The sequence below is a fragment of the Macaca fascicularis genome, chromosome 4, assembly GCF_037993035.2.
Source record: "Macaca fascicularis isolate 582-1 chromosome 4, T2T-MFA8v1.1".
Lineage (NCBI taxonomy): Eukaryota > Metazoa > Chordata > Mammalia > Primates > Cercopithecidae > Macaca > Macaca fascicularis.
Genome location: NC_088378.1, coordinates 25,067,442 through 25,081,634, shown reverse-complemented (window position 1 = coordinate 25,081,634; position 14,193 = coordinate 25,067,442). Strand labels below are relative to the sequence as shown.

General features: G+C 32.7%; 1 protein-coding gene across 11 annotated transcripts in view; it reads left to right on the top strand.

Annotated features, from left to right (window-relative positions):
- Positions 1 to 14,193, top strand: part of TBC1D32 (TBC1 domain family member 32) — a 226,664-nt gene that overhangs the window by 186,049 nt on the left and 26,422 nt on the right. For all 11 annotated transcript variants that reach the window (XR_012433384.1, XM_065543266.1, XM_074036960.1 and 8 more), the window contains 3 exons: positions 7,606 to 7,675; positions 9,660 to 9,775; positions 10,264 to 10,418. Coding sequence is in view for 10 of the 11 variants with exons in the window: in XM_065543266.1 (XP_065399338.1) it covers positions 7,606 to 7,675; positions 9,660 to 9,775; positions 10,264 to 10,418 (341 nt within the window). In the remaining variant the exon portion in view is untranslated. The remainder of the gene's footprint in view (positions 1 to 7,605; positions 7,676 to 9,659; positions 9,776 to 10,263; positions 10,419 to 14,193) is intronic.

The following is a 14,193-nucleotide window of genomic DNA, read 5'->3' as shown; positions in this document are numbered from 1 at the left end:
TTATGGAGTTTACTTTCTAGTGGGAAGAGAGAAAATAAGTAGAATATTCAGTAAGTTAAAAGGTGTAATGATACATGAGGAAATACACAACAGAAAAAGTAGCTGGGAAGTTTTAGGAGTGAAGACTACAGTATTAAATAGTTTTCATATAAAGTTTTATTGATGATGTGTTTTTGTTTTGTTTTGTTTTGTTTAATTAACCACAGTTCAGCAGGGGAAGTACAGGCAAGATATATGGGTATGTTCAGGGCAAGAGAGTGCTAACAAATGGTCACGAAGGAGACTAATATGGCTGGAAAGGAGTAAAGGAGAGGAATTGGTGGTGTTAAAAGTCAGATAGGAGAGCATGATACAGGATCTTGAAAGTCGTTGCAGGTTTTCATTTATAAGAGCTTTGTGGCTGTGGTTTTGAGAAAAACCACATGACATGCTGGTTTTCATTTTATAAGAGCTTTGTGGCTGTGGTTTTGAGAAAAGACTGAAGGAAGACAAACGACTGAAGCAGGGAAATGAGTTAAGAAGCTATTGAAAAACAGTACTGGGTGAGATAAGGATGTCAGTAATGGAGATCGTGAAAAGTTTTTGGATTCTGGATATATTTTAAAGATAGTGCCAACGTAATTGGGTAACAGATTGAATGTGGGGTATGAGAGAAAGAAAGGAGTCAAGGAGGAGTCTAAGCTATTTTTCTGAGTTACTAGGAGGATGGGATGATTGTACACTGAGATAAAAAAGAATAGGAGAGGAATGGGAGATTAAGCGCTGGCTTTTTTGTTGTTTTAGATACTTGTTGGACATTCAAGTAAATATGCTTTATACATTCTGCACATGTGACTCGAGTTTAAAGGAAAAGTGTGGGCTACACATACAAATTACGAAGCCATCAGCTTGGTATATAAAGCCAATATATCTCATTGTAATTTCTTTCTCATATTCTGACTTAGTGTCTAATTCTTCACATTCCTGTAAATTTCTTTAGGGTTTTTTTTTGTGTGTGTGTTTTACCTATCATTTCATTCTCTGCACCTGGAACAATAATGTCAATAAATGTCAACAATAATGTCAATAATGTCAATAAATGTCATTCTCTGCACCTGGAACAAAAAGGAAAGAATGGATAAAAGAATGATGGAGGAAGGCTTTATAGAGTGTGTCAATGAGTATCTTAATAGGCAATAGAGTAAACCATTTAAGATTTCTGAGCAGAAACTTTACTTGATTCACCTGTACCTTACAACGATTATTTTATAATAGTAACTGTGTAAAGGAAAAAACGGAGTATAGAAATGAAGTTTTCCATGGATGAATATCCAATACTTAAGGGGCAGTGAATAAAGAGACAGTGAAGAAAATAGAGTTAGCATATACTACTGATAACAGATCATCTTTCCTGTAAGGGTGATGTGACTTCTTCTTTTGCTGAAGAAACCATCATTCAAATATGTGCTATTTATTCAAGTTAGACATATCTTTCTAGCCTTATTACCATTAACTGCCCAAACACATTCTGCGCATTTGCCTCACTAAATTTTTGCTCCTGTTGTTCCTTCTAGATGAATGCTTCCCTCTCCATGACATCCACATGATAATGCCCGACTCACCTGTAAAGTTTCAGCTAGAATGTAACCTCTCCTCTTATTCCTAAGCAGGATTCTCTCTTCTCTGCTCCTACTGCATTCACTTTAAACTACCATTTTGATAGTTTTATTATATTATATATGGCTAGATTAAATTGTTACATTAGGTATCAAACTCCTTTGTATCTTCAATATGACATTTAATTTTATATATATATATACACACACACACACACACATATACTGTATTCACATCTATATTCAAAGAAATGTATTATAGTTCTGGAACAAATTTAAATATCTAACAATTCACATATTTAGATATATGTGACTATACAGGTGAACCTATACTTATTTACACATAATGACATCTAGTGCAAATCTGGGAAAGGGGTAAAAGAGACCTAAGAGAATGAAAAAAAAAGAAATGAGAAGAAAATACAAGATACTATTAAACAAAAGTTAAGGTAGGTGAAAGGAATTGATATCTATTGATCACCGCTTTTAAATTAGGTATTATGTTGAGGCACTTGATAAACCTTGTGCCATTCAACCCTCTCTGAACTAGACATAATCATCATATTTAAAATGAAGAAATTGAGGCATAGATGAAAGAAAACAAATTGGGAAGAGATTTTAAAGGAAAGTATTTGTGAAGAAAATTATAATCTTAGGAATGAACGTAAAAATCTATTCGAAAAACATGCAACTATTAATGGTTAAGTTGGGGAGTAATAGGAAATGAGTAAGAAGTATGATAATCATGGAAATTTGCATGACCACAGTGGGCATTTCTTTAGACTTAAGTATAATAATCTCCAATTTGTGTAGCTCTCTTTTGCACATTGTTTTATTGGACCATATTTTCTGTAGAAAATCTAAAATTAAAATAATATTATATATATTATCTAAATATTCAGCACAACTGAATGCTCAGTGTGCATGCTTTACTGCCCTCTGTTATATTTCTAAATTATGCCGAGTGAGATCTCAGATGTCGGCTTTGTTGAATGTATTAGCGAGGCAAATAAACCCTGAATGCGGATTTAAATTCCTTAAAGGTTCCAGCTGAAGCTATTCACCAGTCTGATAGTAAAGCCAAAAAATGAAGTGACTTTCTGTTGATTGATTGTTTAATATTCATTATTGTGATATACTGAGCTTGTTGCTATTACATTGTTTTCTTCCCAAGGCTTTAGGTATTCTCATCCTTTATCATGTATTTTTTGGCTGGTGGAACAATTTTTTTTATTGTAAAATTTCACTCTATTTGCTTTAAATTAAAAATTGTTTTGATATAAAATGTTTTAAATCAAATACTGGGTAGATGTATTCAATTTTTTTTAGGTTTCTGGAAATGAGAAATTGATTATCTTTTGAAAAATGACAGCCTTCTAAACCCTAAGGTAGTTAAAATTAGAATAACACAATCATCCATCTGTTGTTAGCTCCCTCAGGATTTCAGTCCATTATAAAATTTGCAAATCTGGAAAAATCAAATTAGTTTGACTGTTTATCCCTTTAAAGAAAGAGGAAAGAACAAACAGATAAACTTCTGCACATTTGCAGTTTGTAAATTCATGCAGGTATCTTTCCATATTTTAACAGACATTTCCTTTTTGTTGGTTCAATTCCCTGGAACAAGTTGAGAATTTTTTTCTAGTGTAGTTGCTTCTTTGAAATGATAAATTAAATGGCCCTTTCAGGGTAATGTGTATTTTTATTTCTTTTCTCTTCGTGATGCTAGTTAATCAAAAGTTAGAAAAAAATCAACATTTTTCTTGTTTCACCATTTGATTATTAAAATATAGTTTTAAATTTAATTAAATACCCTTAAACACCTTTTATACTTTCTTTGAAAAGCAAAGATGCTCTCTTCTATCTTATATTTATGAAACGTTTGTGAGTAAAGCACAGTGTGTGATAATTGCAAAGAGATATTTAATATGCACCTTTCCTCAGGAAGGAAAAATAGGGCATATACCTAAAATTAGGAATTAAACAAATTGCAGCATATAGTAAGGTAGAAAATAAAAGAAACTGACAGTTTTTCAACTGACTACTTGCTTTCAGGCAATATGCTTTTTAATATGCTATTTGACTTTGGTAATTGTCAAGAGAGGTTTTATTTTAAGGGCCACAGGTGTCCGGTGGAAAATGACATCTGTGTCAAATTGGTGCCATCATGGAAAATAAGAGGAGAAAGTGTTAATAGAGAGCAGGAGTAGTACTTGTGCTGCCTCTTGGGTTATTAGAATGGAAAGAAACAAGAGAAGAGGGGAAAAGTCTTCCAGGCAGGGGTAATTGCATAATCAAGACAGGGAAATGCTTTTTTTCCCAAATAACCCTGACTACATCAATTAGGAGGCTGAGACATGTACAGTAGACTGGTCACAAGGTACTGAATTCTGTGGTAGTAAGAATTGAATAAAATGCATAGATACAATTACATATTACAAAAGAAGCAACAGAACTTACAGACTGACTTTGGGAAAGGAAGCAGGGAGGAAGAAATGTAGTCCATTGATTTCTTTGGGTAGTAAGACTTTTCTTACATTAGGACAGATGAGGGAGGGCATTAGGAGAGTCAGTAAGCAGCCGACCAGTAACTACCTCTCCATCCATGGGAGAAATTCTTTACTCTTCTGAAAGTTTATTTATATTTTCCACACTATTAGGTGCCAGGCAGGATAGATTTGATTTCTTCTACTGCTGCTGTATGTGCTAGCTTTGCAAACCAAAAATAGAACAGAATGCATTACCACACGGAGTGGTCTCAGTTCATGTTACATAAATTTTGTCAACTCATTTTATTTTGAAACTATTGCATTTATAATTAAAAGTATTGGTTATTTTGAATAATTTAATTATTATCTCTAGCTTAGATTGAATTAAGCATTGTTAGTAGGTGGGTAAGAATGATGCTATACATGTCATTGGTTGGTTGACTCTTCAACAACTTATTTCATTATGCTTTTCACAGTGACTTCAGGGAGTGGGCGCTGTCTCTTCTATGTGTTTCTTGATTTTAATATACAGAAAATATTTTTAAGTCTATGTCTGTTTTCTTCTCCATCTTGCTTCTAGTTTGATATTTAAAGTACAATTTCTTTTGTTGCTATTCATTGGATGTTGGTTCATTCATTTACTCATTCATTCATTCATTTATTAAGTATGTATTATGTATCCTACGCACTGTTTTTCCTACATCAATTAATTACTCGTTACCAGCCATGCATATGGATCAAAATCCTCTGAAGACGTCCATTTTTTAAATTATTTCATTTTACTTATTCATTTTTCCCCATCAATTTTGTTTTATTTTTGAGATTTCAATTCCTGCCTTATAAGTTAATGTAGTCCAGAGTTTTATATAATAAAAGTTTCTTCCACCTAACTTTTGTTGTCTGAGATGTGTTTAGAATACAAAATTTGCTTGCTAAGTTATTGTATATCAATGATATACAGTGATTTATTGTATATTGATATTGTATATCAAATATCATACAATTTAAAATGGAAACCTCTTTTTTTTTTTTTTTGAGATGGACTCTCGCTCTGTCACATAGGCTAGAGGTCAGCAGCATGATCTCAGCCCACTCACACCTCTGTCTCCCAGGTTCAAGCAATTCTTCTGCTTCAGCCTCCCCAGTATCTGGGATTACGATGTGCCACCTGCCAGGGTAATTTTTGTATTTTTAGTAGAGATGATGTGTCACCATGTTGGTGAGGCTGGTCTTGAACTCCTGACCTCAGGTAATCCATCCCCCTCAGCCTCCCAGAGTGCTGGGATTACAAGCTTGCACCACCATGCCTGGCCTGGAGCCCATTTTTAAATATATGCTCCTAACCCATTTTCTTATATCTTCATTCCTCCTTTGGGAAAGTTTTTATTCCTTCCATATTTTTATCTCCATAGTTTTGCTCATTCAAAAGTTATTTACATCTCTTTCACATCAGTGATTTTTGAAAATGGATATTTGGTGTTTGTTTTGGTATGCCAACACCTCCATATATTCTCATTTAAAAGCTTTTTTGAGAATTTGCTACACTACATTAAAGTGAAATTTGGATAATATTGTATAACTATCCAATTGTAACTATATCTAAATTTAACTTTTGTTCCTTTAAATGTAAATCTTAACTTTGTTGTGTAAGAAATAAACTGTAGAGGTCTTTAAAAATACAAATGACTGCACATACCCTCTTGGCAATCTTATTTAGTAGTCTGGAGTCAAGTCTATTTATCTTTATTTTTGAAAAGTTCCTCAGAAGATGCACCGCCATAGTTGAGAATCATTATCTGTTGAAATGTGTAGAGTTATTTTTTTACTCTGAAGATACAGTCTCATAAAGTTTTAGATAGGATCTAGACTTTGGAAATTATTTGTACAACTCTAGAAAAGTGAAAGGACTCATTTCAGGCCTCACAACTAGACCACTATGTAAGAACTCTTTTCTTTCACAGGGAAGAACTAAAACAACCTTCTCATAACATCCAGTTCCTTTGGACAACTCCTCTCACCTTGCTCCGTAACTTTATTATATTCTTCACTGATATGTTAGGTCAGTGCTTCCTGATACAATCCACTGTGGCCCATGGAACACATCATGATGGGAATGCACATTCTTAACACCTGTCTCCACCCTCTGCGCACTCATCCTTTACCAATAAGATAGCTATCTATATCATACTTTCCAGAGGGAAAAAACATTAGTATTACTATAAGCATGCACATCTATATATGTTAAGGTTCTACTTAAATGCCACTTCTTCCTAACTAGACATAATCTCTTCATCTTCTGAATTCATGTAACACTTTATCTGTATCATTCCTATTTCATATAGGACTTTAAAATACCTTTATCAGAGTTATCTATACACACATTTGATCTCTGACACTACATAGAAAGTTTTTTGGGGAATGAGGTATGATTTATCTTTTATCCCTCATAGCTTCTTGCATGGTGTTCCATACTTACTATGTCAGAGATGATTTATTAAGGGGATGAATGAGCCTGGAAGTGAAATAGATTATATTGATAGTATGAGAAACACCAATGTGTAATGAAGTAAAAAAAATAAAAAAATAAAAAAACCTCATGATATTCTGAAAACCTAGGTTTTGGTCTTCTCTACCACTAGATAACTGTGTGATGAGTCTCTTAATTGGGTGTGCATGCATTGTGTGTTCATGTGTTTGTGTGTATGTATGCATACTACAGTTTTCTCAGCCAGAAGTTGAAAGTTCAGCTAGACCCTGAATGCTATTTAGTTGTGCCTTTGAGGGTTCACTCCTAGTTTGGTCTTCTGCTGATCTCAAGAACTAATCCAGACTTTCAGCCTCTCCTGCAGTCCTCTGTACTATGCTATTTCTATTCTGAAATGGACTTTGTAGATAATATAAGCAAGCTAATCACTATCTTATTTGTAAGAAATAAATGAAAAGTGATTCTTTATGAAATGTTTGGATATATTACAATATAAGATATAACTAACCCCTTCATCACTTTTGGTTAGATGATTACAACAACTACTTCACAAAGAAAACTTGGCATGCAGGAAGACATTCATTCATTCTACCCTCATATGTTATCATACATTAAAAGTAGAACATTGATTACTTAAAGATTAGTGTCAGGAAGGAAATAACCATGCTTGTATATATTTGTAATTCAAAGTTTTATGTATATATTGCATGATGAAAGTAGTATTTCTAGATCACTTTTTGGGTCAATGCCTCTTTTTGTTCTGAGAGTCAAGTTAAATAGATTGTTTCAAAACTACCATTGTTTTGTATTTAATATGCTTTCCAACACTTTTTATGGGAAAAAGTTATTTGTAAAAAGTTTTCTGTTAATTCCTTGGAAAATGTAACTGACAGTTCCTAAAATAATGAATTCATCAGTGTTTTCAAAATTCGCATTAAAATATGTAAAAATATTGCTTTCATCAATTTTCAATTAAACTGTGATTATTATGCAAACTTTTATACACTTTTATAACTCAGTTTTCTGTTGTCTTTAGCTACTGATGCAAATGTGAAGAATGAAAGCCTTTCATCTGTGCAGCAGCTTGGCATTAAAATGACTGTCAGGTATATTATAGGGAAATATCTCCCTTGTGCATTTCTAGAATTTGTTTTATCTGCCTCATATGTGCTCAGTAGTATTTAATTTAACAACCAACTATTTTGTATACTTTAAATGCGGAGTTTATCATTTGGAAAATGACTTTGTTTTTGAGGATATTGGCACATGATTAAATTACCTCTACAGGTAAATCAGTTACAGTTCATTGTTATTCCAGAGGCCAATTACAGTGTGTTTAAGCTCTCATGACTATCAGGTTTTTTACAAAAATAACATTGTAAAAGTCAGCACATTGGTAGCACAGTCATACTATTTTCCAGAATATGATTAATTCCGTGGTGATGAGTACAAAAGTACCTGAAGGACAGATTCAGAAGTTAAAATTAAAAAACTTATTGCAGTTTGAGTTTTTAATACTCAAGTTGTAATTTTGAAAAGAAATGGGTAAGCTAAACAGTGAACAGAGAGTTAAGGACTGAAACCTTGAAACTTCCTTTCTTGCTTATTAAATGGGGATTTTAACATTCCCATTTTACTTATAGAGTCATCTTCAGAATCAAGTTTTAAAAAGATACATGTAAGACTTATTTAAAAAGCCGAGCATTTTTATAAATTCACAACATGATGAAAATGATATTATTTAATAATTTGAACTTACACGTCTGTATCACATTGGGCATATGATTCTCTTAATTATGTTTTGTGATGCTGTGCCTGCTTTTTATACAAATATTTTATAATGCCCTATTGCTATTCTGAAATGGACTTCGTAGATAATATAAGCAGGCTAGTCACCTATTTTTTTAACTCAATATAATATCTTATTTGTTAGAAACAGAAAGTTATTATGAAATGTTTGAATATATTACAGTATAAGATGTAGCTGGCATCCAAATGTAAAATCATTGTGACTCTGGCAGCTACAAATACAGACGAATTTTTGACTTCGTTCCTCAAATACTACAGTGTTGCCACGAGCAAAGAGACTTTTTTTTTTTTTTTTTTTTTTGGAGACAGAATCTCGCTCTGTCACCCAGGCTGGAGTGCAGTGGCACGATCTTGGCTCACTGCAACCTTGCCTCCCGGGTTCAGGCGATTCTCCTGCCCCAGCCTGCTGAGTAGCTGGGATTACAGATGCATGCCACCGTGCCCAGCTAATTTTTGTAGTTTTAGTAGAGACGGGTTTTCACCATGTTGGTCAGGCTGATCTCAAACTCGTGACCTCGTGATCCACCCACCTTGGCCTCCCAAAGTGCTGGATTACAGGCGTGAGCCACCACACCTGGCCCAAAGAGACTTTTTAAAAAGTGATGAGCAAATATTAGTAAGGTTTCAAAAGTATGGAAGTACAAAAGCACTACCTTTGGTTGATTTACACATAGTTGCATTGTATATATACTAAAAAATACGGAAGTTTTTTTTTTTAAGACAATTAGTTTCAGATAATTATAAACAACTTTTTCATCCATACCAGTAACAAATAGGACATTTGCAAGTTATTGTTCAGGACTGTCCCATGTCTAATCATCTGACCCTTGCTCATTAAGTACCAGTAGTGCCCCCCGATCACTATGACAATGAAAAATAGTCCTACAAATTTCCAAGGCGGCCCCTGAGGGAAGTACCACCTCCCTTTAGGACCATTACTGTATGAACTCTACAGGTACTTCTACACTCAACATTTTGTAAAACTAACCTGTCAACATTCCATATTTTAGATTCAGTTCAGGAAAAAATGCTTATATTATACTTTTCATCTACAGGATATCATCATTTTGTTCTCTCATTACTGTTTCATCTTCCTTTAAAGTTATCTGTATTTGCCAGATGAATACTGCTAATCTAAATATGTCATAATCATCAGATACATATATTGAGAGCTAATCTTTCATAAGTGCTCTGTATAACATAGTTATGCTAAAAGAAGTAATTTTAAAACATTCATTGCAAGACCTGATATTTTTTATGTTTTGTGGGCTTTTAATATAGGTATGGCAAATTCCTCAATCTCTTAAAAGATGGTGCAGAAAATGATCTTACGTTGGTTTTAAAGCATTGTGAGAGATTCCTGAAACAGCAGCAAACTTCCATAAAATCTTCTCTTCGTATCCTTTTTGAGTAGATTCACAATATTTAATTTTTTTCACATGTTTTTCATGATTCTTTGATGGTATACCTGGACACATTTATAGTAAAATAGTACATTGAGCTATATTAGTGATTTGTTATGATATATTCTTACAGTATTTTATTCTGTATTTTAAATATGAATTTTGTTAAATTGAGTTGTAATCATTATATTGAATCTTAAACTGAATAAAGTCATTAGAATGTATTTTCAGACATCTCTAAGAATATTTAAAAACTAGGTTTCATAAACTCCGGCCACTGCACTCCAGCCTGGGTGGCAGAGCGAGACTCCGTCTCAAAAAAACAAAACAAAACAAAACAAAACAAAACAAAAACTAGGTTTCATAAACTCAGAATAAGAATGTCTGCTTTTTTGTTTAACATATTCATTGTATTTTATTTATAGAATTTTAATATTTTGTCTTACAAAATATTGTGAAGTTTTCTTAACTTAGTTTTTCAGTCTGCCTGCAAGGGAATTATACTGGCCATGACTGGTTTGTATCTTCTCTGTTCATGATAATGTTGGGAGACAAAGAAAAAACATTCCAATTTCTTCGTCAATTCTCCAGGCTTCTGACTTCTGCTTTCCTTTGGTTGCCAAGACTACATATTTCTGTAAGACTTCAATCTGTTTTTAAAAAAGGGTTTGAAATTTTAAGAGACATTATACTTACATTCACTGGGGTGTTATTGTATTTGAAGGACTTTGTCATAAATTATACTCATTTTTCTACTTGAATGTTTTTTGACTGATTCTCTTTGATTATGTAGATGTGACATTTTCTCAAATACTTGGTGTCTTACCTAATAGTAACTGAATGATTTATATTAGAAGCACTTTCATGAAGTAGAAACATGGTAATGAAATAAAAATGATAGTTATATCAGTTAAATTCTGCATGTAAAAAGAGAACTATTGAATTGGTGTTTTGTATCATTGCTTGGTTAGAAAGAATCTCTGGCTGATTATGGTGTAAGAAAATCATTTATTAGGAAGATATTGTAACTATTTTCTATAGAATAAGAGAATCACTCATTTTATGTATATTTTGGAAATCTATACTGAGTGTTTTTTAAAGTATTGTAATGTATTTTAAAAGATTGTACTAATCTTATGCAATCTCAGAGGTTACTTTAGAGGTAAGTATATCCCTCAATCAATTTATAATGTTTATGTTTATTTTATTTATTTATGGGCTGTTGTTAAGATTTCCAACTAGGGGAAACTGCCAAACATATCAGCTATGCTAATGTTTCTCAAACCTTTTCCATGACATGTTGCATTTGGACAGTGAAATCACATGGCAGTCAAGGATAAACTAAGGGGATTGGCGAGTATCTATGTGGAGATGAAAATATTCATTAGGTGTTTTTTACAATATATATTTGTGATAAGGAAAATAAATTAATTCATCATGGAATACATTAAATATTAAAATTTTATAATGTTATGCTTCAAGTAGCTATGTACAGTTACTTAAAAAGATCATCCAGTAATTGGTCTTCACCATAATGAGAAATTTTCCTCCCATGAATAGAGGGAAACAAATGGCAAAAAAAGTATGCACTGGTTTTTCTCCAATCAATGAAACTATTTTCCTGGTGTTAACCAGAATTTGAGTAATTCTGTTCCTTTAAACTGTAGTTGAAGATTTTAAAAAGCCTAACAGCCTTTTCACTCTTTCATTTTCAGATGTAGTGTTGAAAATCTTTTGATAATGGGTATGGATTTTGTGTCCAATCATTCATTCTCCTGTCAAATATTTTAAAGCAATATCTACATTCCACTAGTCTTAACAGTTCTGCCTTTAGTGTTCAGATTATGACACCATCTAAACATCACCAGTGAATCATATTAAACCATAATTTTCTAAAGTTCTATTTCTACTTTGAGCCTATAAAATAGTACATTATTTTTTTTCATAGCATCGATGATCTTGTGTTCTGATAGCATTTCTTTCTGTAAAGCTGAAAACAAGCAGGACTCTAGCAGCTTGAATTTTATTTGACTTACCATTTTGATAGCATCACTGAATATGGAATATGTGAATGGAAGGGAGTGACACATTACTGGCTCGGGGTTTTCAGAATGATCTCTTGATGTAAAGCCTTGACACCTTTCTAGTGACGCAGCTATACTGTCAGTGAAGACTTAATGCAGTGCCTTCCATAGCATCATTTTTTCTTTTCAATTACATATATATCAAGTTGAATGTTTTATTACCAGTAGTTTGTTTTGATGCTTCTTTGTAAAACAAATGACATGCTGTTAAGATTCCTCTGCAGTAATTCTATCTAGAACTGTTAGCTAAATGCTGCTACTAATATCTTACATTTATACGACAGTATAAATGTTTCTGACTAACAAACTTTTGAATTGCTATTTCCCCTATGTCACTTGACTTGATAGTGCATTCAGTAAGTCTTAATATATTATTTAAAAGTTATACCTTTTCTATTTCATCTGTTCCATTGTCTCAAACATTGTGGTGATAGTTTCCATGCAACTTGATAATATGAACAAATCTGCAACATGGTGACAGACACTTTGGCTTTAGCTGTTAATTAGTACAAACTTGTCTACCTTCTTTAACTCAAACTCACATTATTGTAATCAACCTAAAAAGAAATCAGCCTATTTCCTCAATTCCACTTACCTCAACCTCATTACCCTGTCCTATTTTTTAACATTTTTATAGCCTATATCAAGTCCTAATATTTATTTATTTATCTATACACTTAATGTAAGTTCTTTGAAAAGAGTTTTCTGTTTTGTTCATAGGTGTGTCCCAAACTATAGGCCCATAGTAATCACTCAATAAATGTATGTTGAGTGTGCAAATTTATATATATATATATATATATATATATATATATATATATTTTTTTTTTTTTTTTTTATTTTTTTTTTTTGGAGACAGAGTGTCATCCAGGCTGGAGTGCAATGGCACGATCTCAGCTCACTGCAAGCTCCACCTCTCGGGTTCACACCATTTTCCTGCCTCAACCTCCCAAGTAGCTGGGACTACCCGGCTGGGTAGGCCACCACCATGCCCGGCTAATTTTTTGTATTTTTAGTAGAGACTGGGTTTCACCGTGTTCGCCAGGATGGTCTCGATCTCCTGACCTCGTGATCTGCCCTCCTCGGCCTCCCAAAGTGCTGGGATTACAGTTGTGAGCCACGTACATTAATATTTTAGTAGAAATATGTAACGATCTGTAAGTTTTTATTTTAGAAAATGTATTTGAAAGATACTAGATCCCCTGCATTCATAAGAATGTTTTAAACAAATGACCTTAAAAAGGTTTAAAAAAAACAAGCTTAGGATAAGCAAAACAGGAAGTAATGAAACATTAATTTGAAGTTCTTAAAATTTTGTAAACTATGATTATATTACTCATATGAGATAAAAAGAGTTTGAAAAATTATCTTTCGAAATCATTTACACCAGAAGAACCCGTTAATGTATTGATTTAAACGATCTTCAATTATTCTTTGCTACTAAGAAAAAATCTTTCTAAATGATGAAATAGTTATTCTTTATGGAGTTTGATCAAGAATCAGAGTTTGACCAGTTGTTAACAATGAAGCCATTAATAAAATGATATATTAAGAAAAATGAGGAGATTATTTTCATAGTAGAAATATGTAATTTCAAAGAATAAATAAAAGTAATGATCATAAATTTCCTCTCTCTGTAAAAACATATGAAAAAGGAAACCTAATTAAACTGAAATAAAAACCAGAGTATTTTACATGCATATACAAACAAAACTCCACTGATAAATCAGGCTAAAGTAATACTCAAATGAAGTAGTATAGTTCAACAGGAAATTCATGCAATAGTTATAGGGTAACCACTACAGAAGCCCTCCCTTACTCTTCTTAAAATAACAATTACCTAGTTCAGAAAGTTCATGGATTTGAAAATTCTAATAGTATTCAAGTATAAATTTACATGTAAATTTTACAGTTAGTAGAATGGCATGACATACTTGTAACCCCTTTGTAGAATATCAACAAATGTAAGCCATGTGACCAATCACTTGTAGGAAAGATGTCTAGTGTAAAACCCCTTCCTTGTCTTATATGTGACTATAAGTCTTAATCATATTTGCAGATTTCAGTTTTCCCATTTTTTTTTCTGACAGGAGAAAGATTGATGTTATCTAGAATTATAGAATCAAAGTTTTAAAAAATCTGCAAAATTTTTTGTTTACCCCTATGCATGATGCACAAGTTAACTACAACGTTGTTGTGAAGCATGGCACATCTTTTTTGCCCACAAAGTCTGAAAGGTGGAGGATTAGGCTGGACCAGACTAGACTGAATCCGTTTGAATTGGAGAGTTTCAAATCTTTCTAATGGGGTCTTTCTATTTAATTTTCA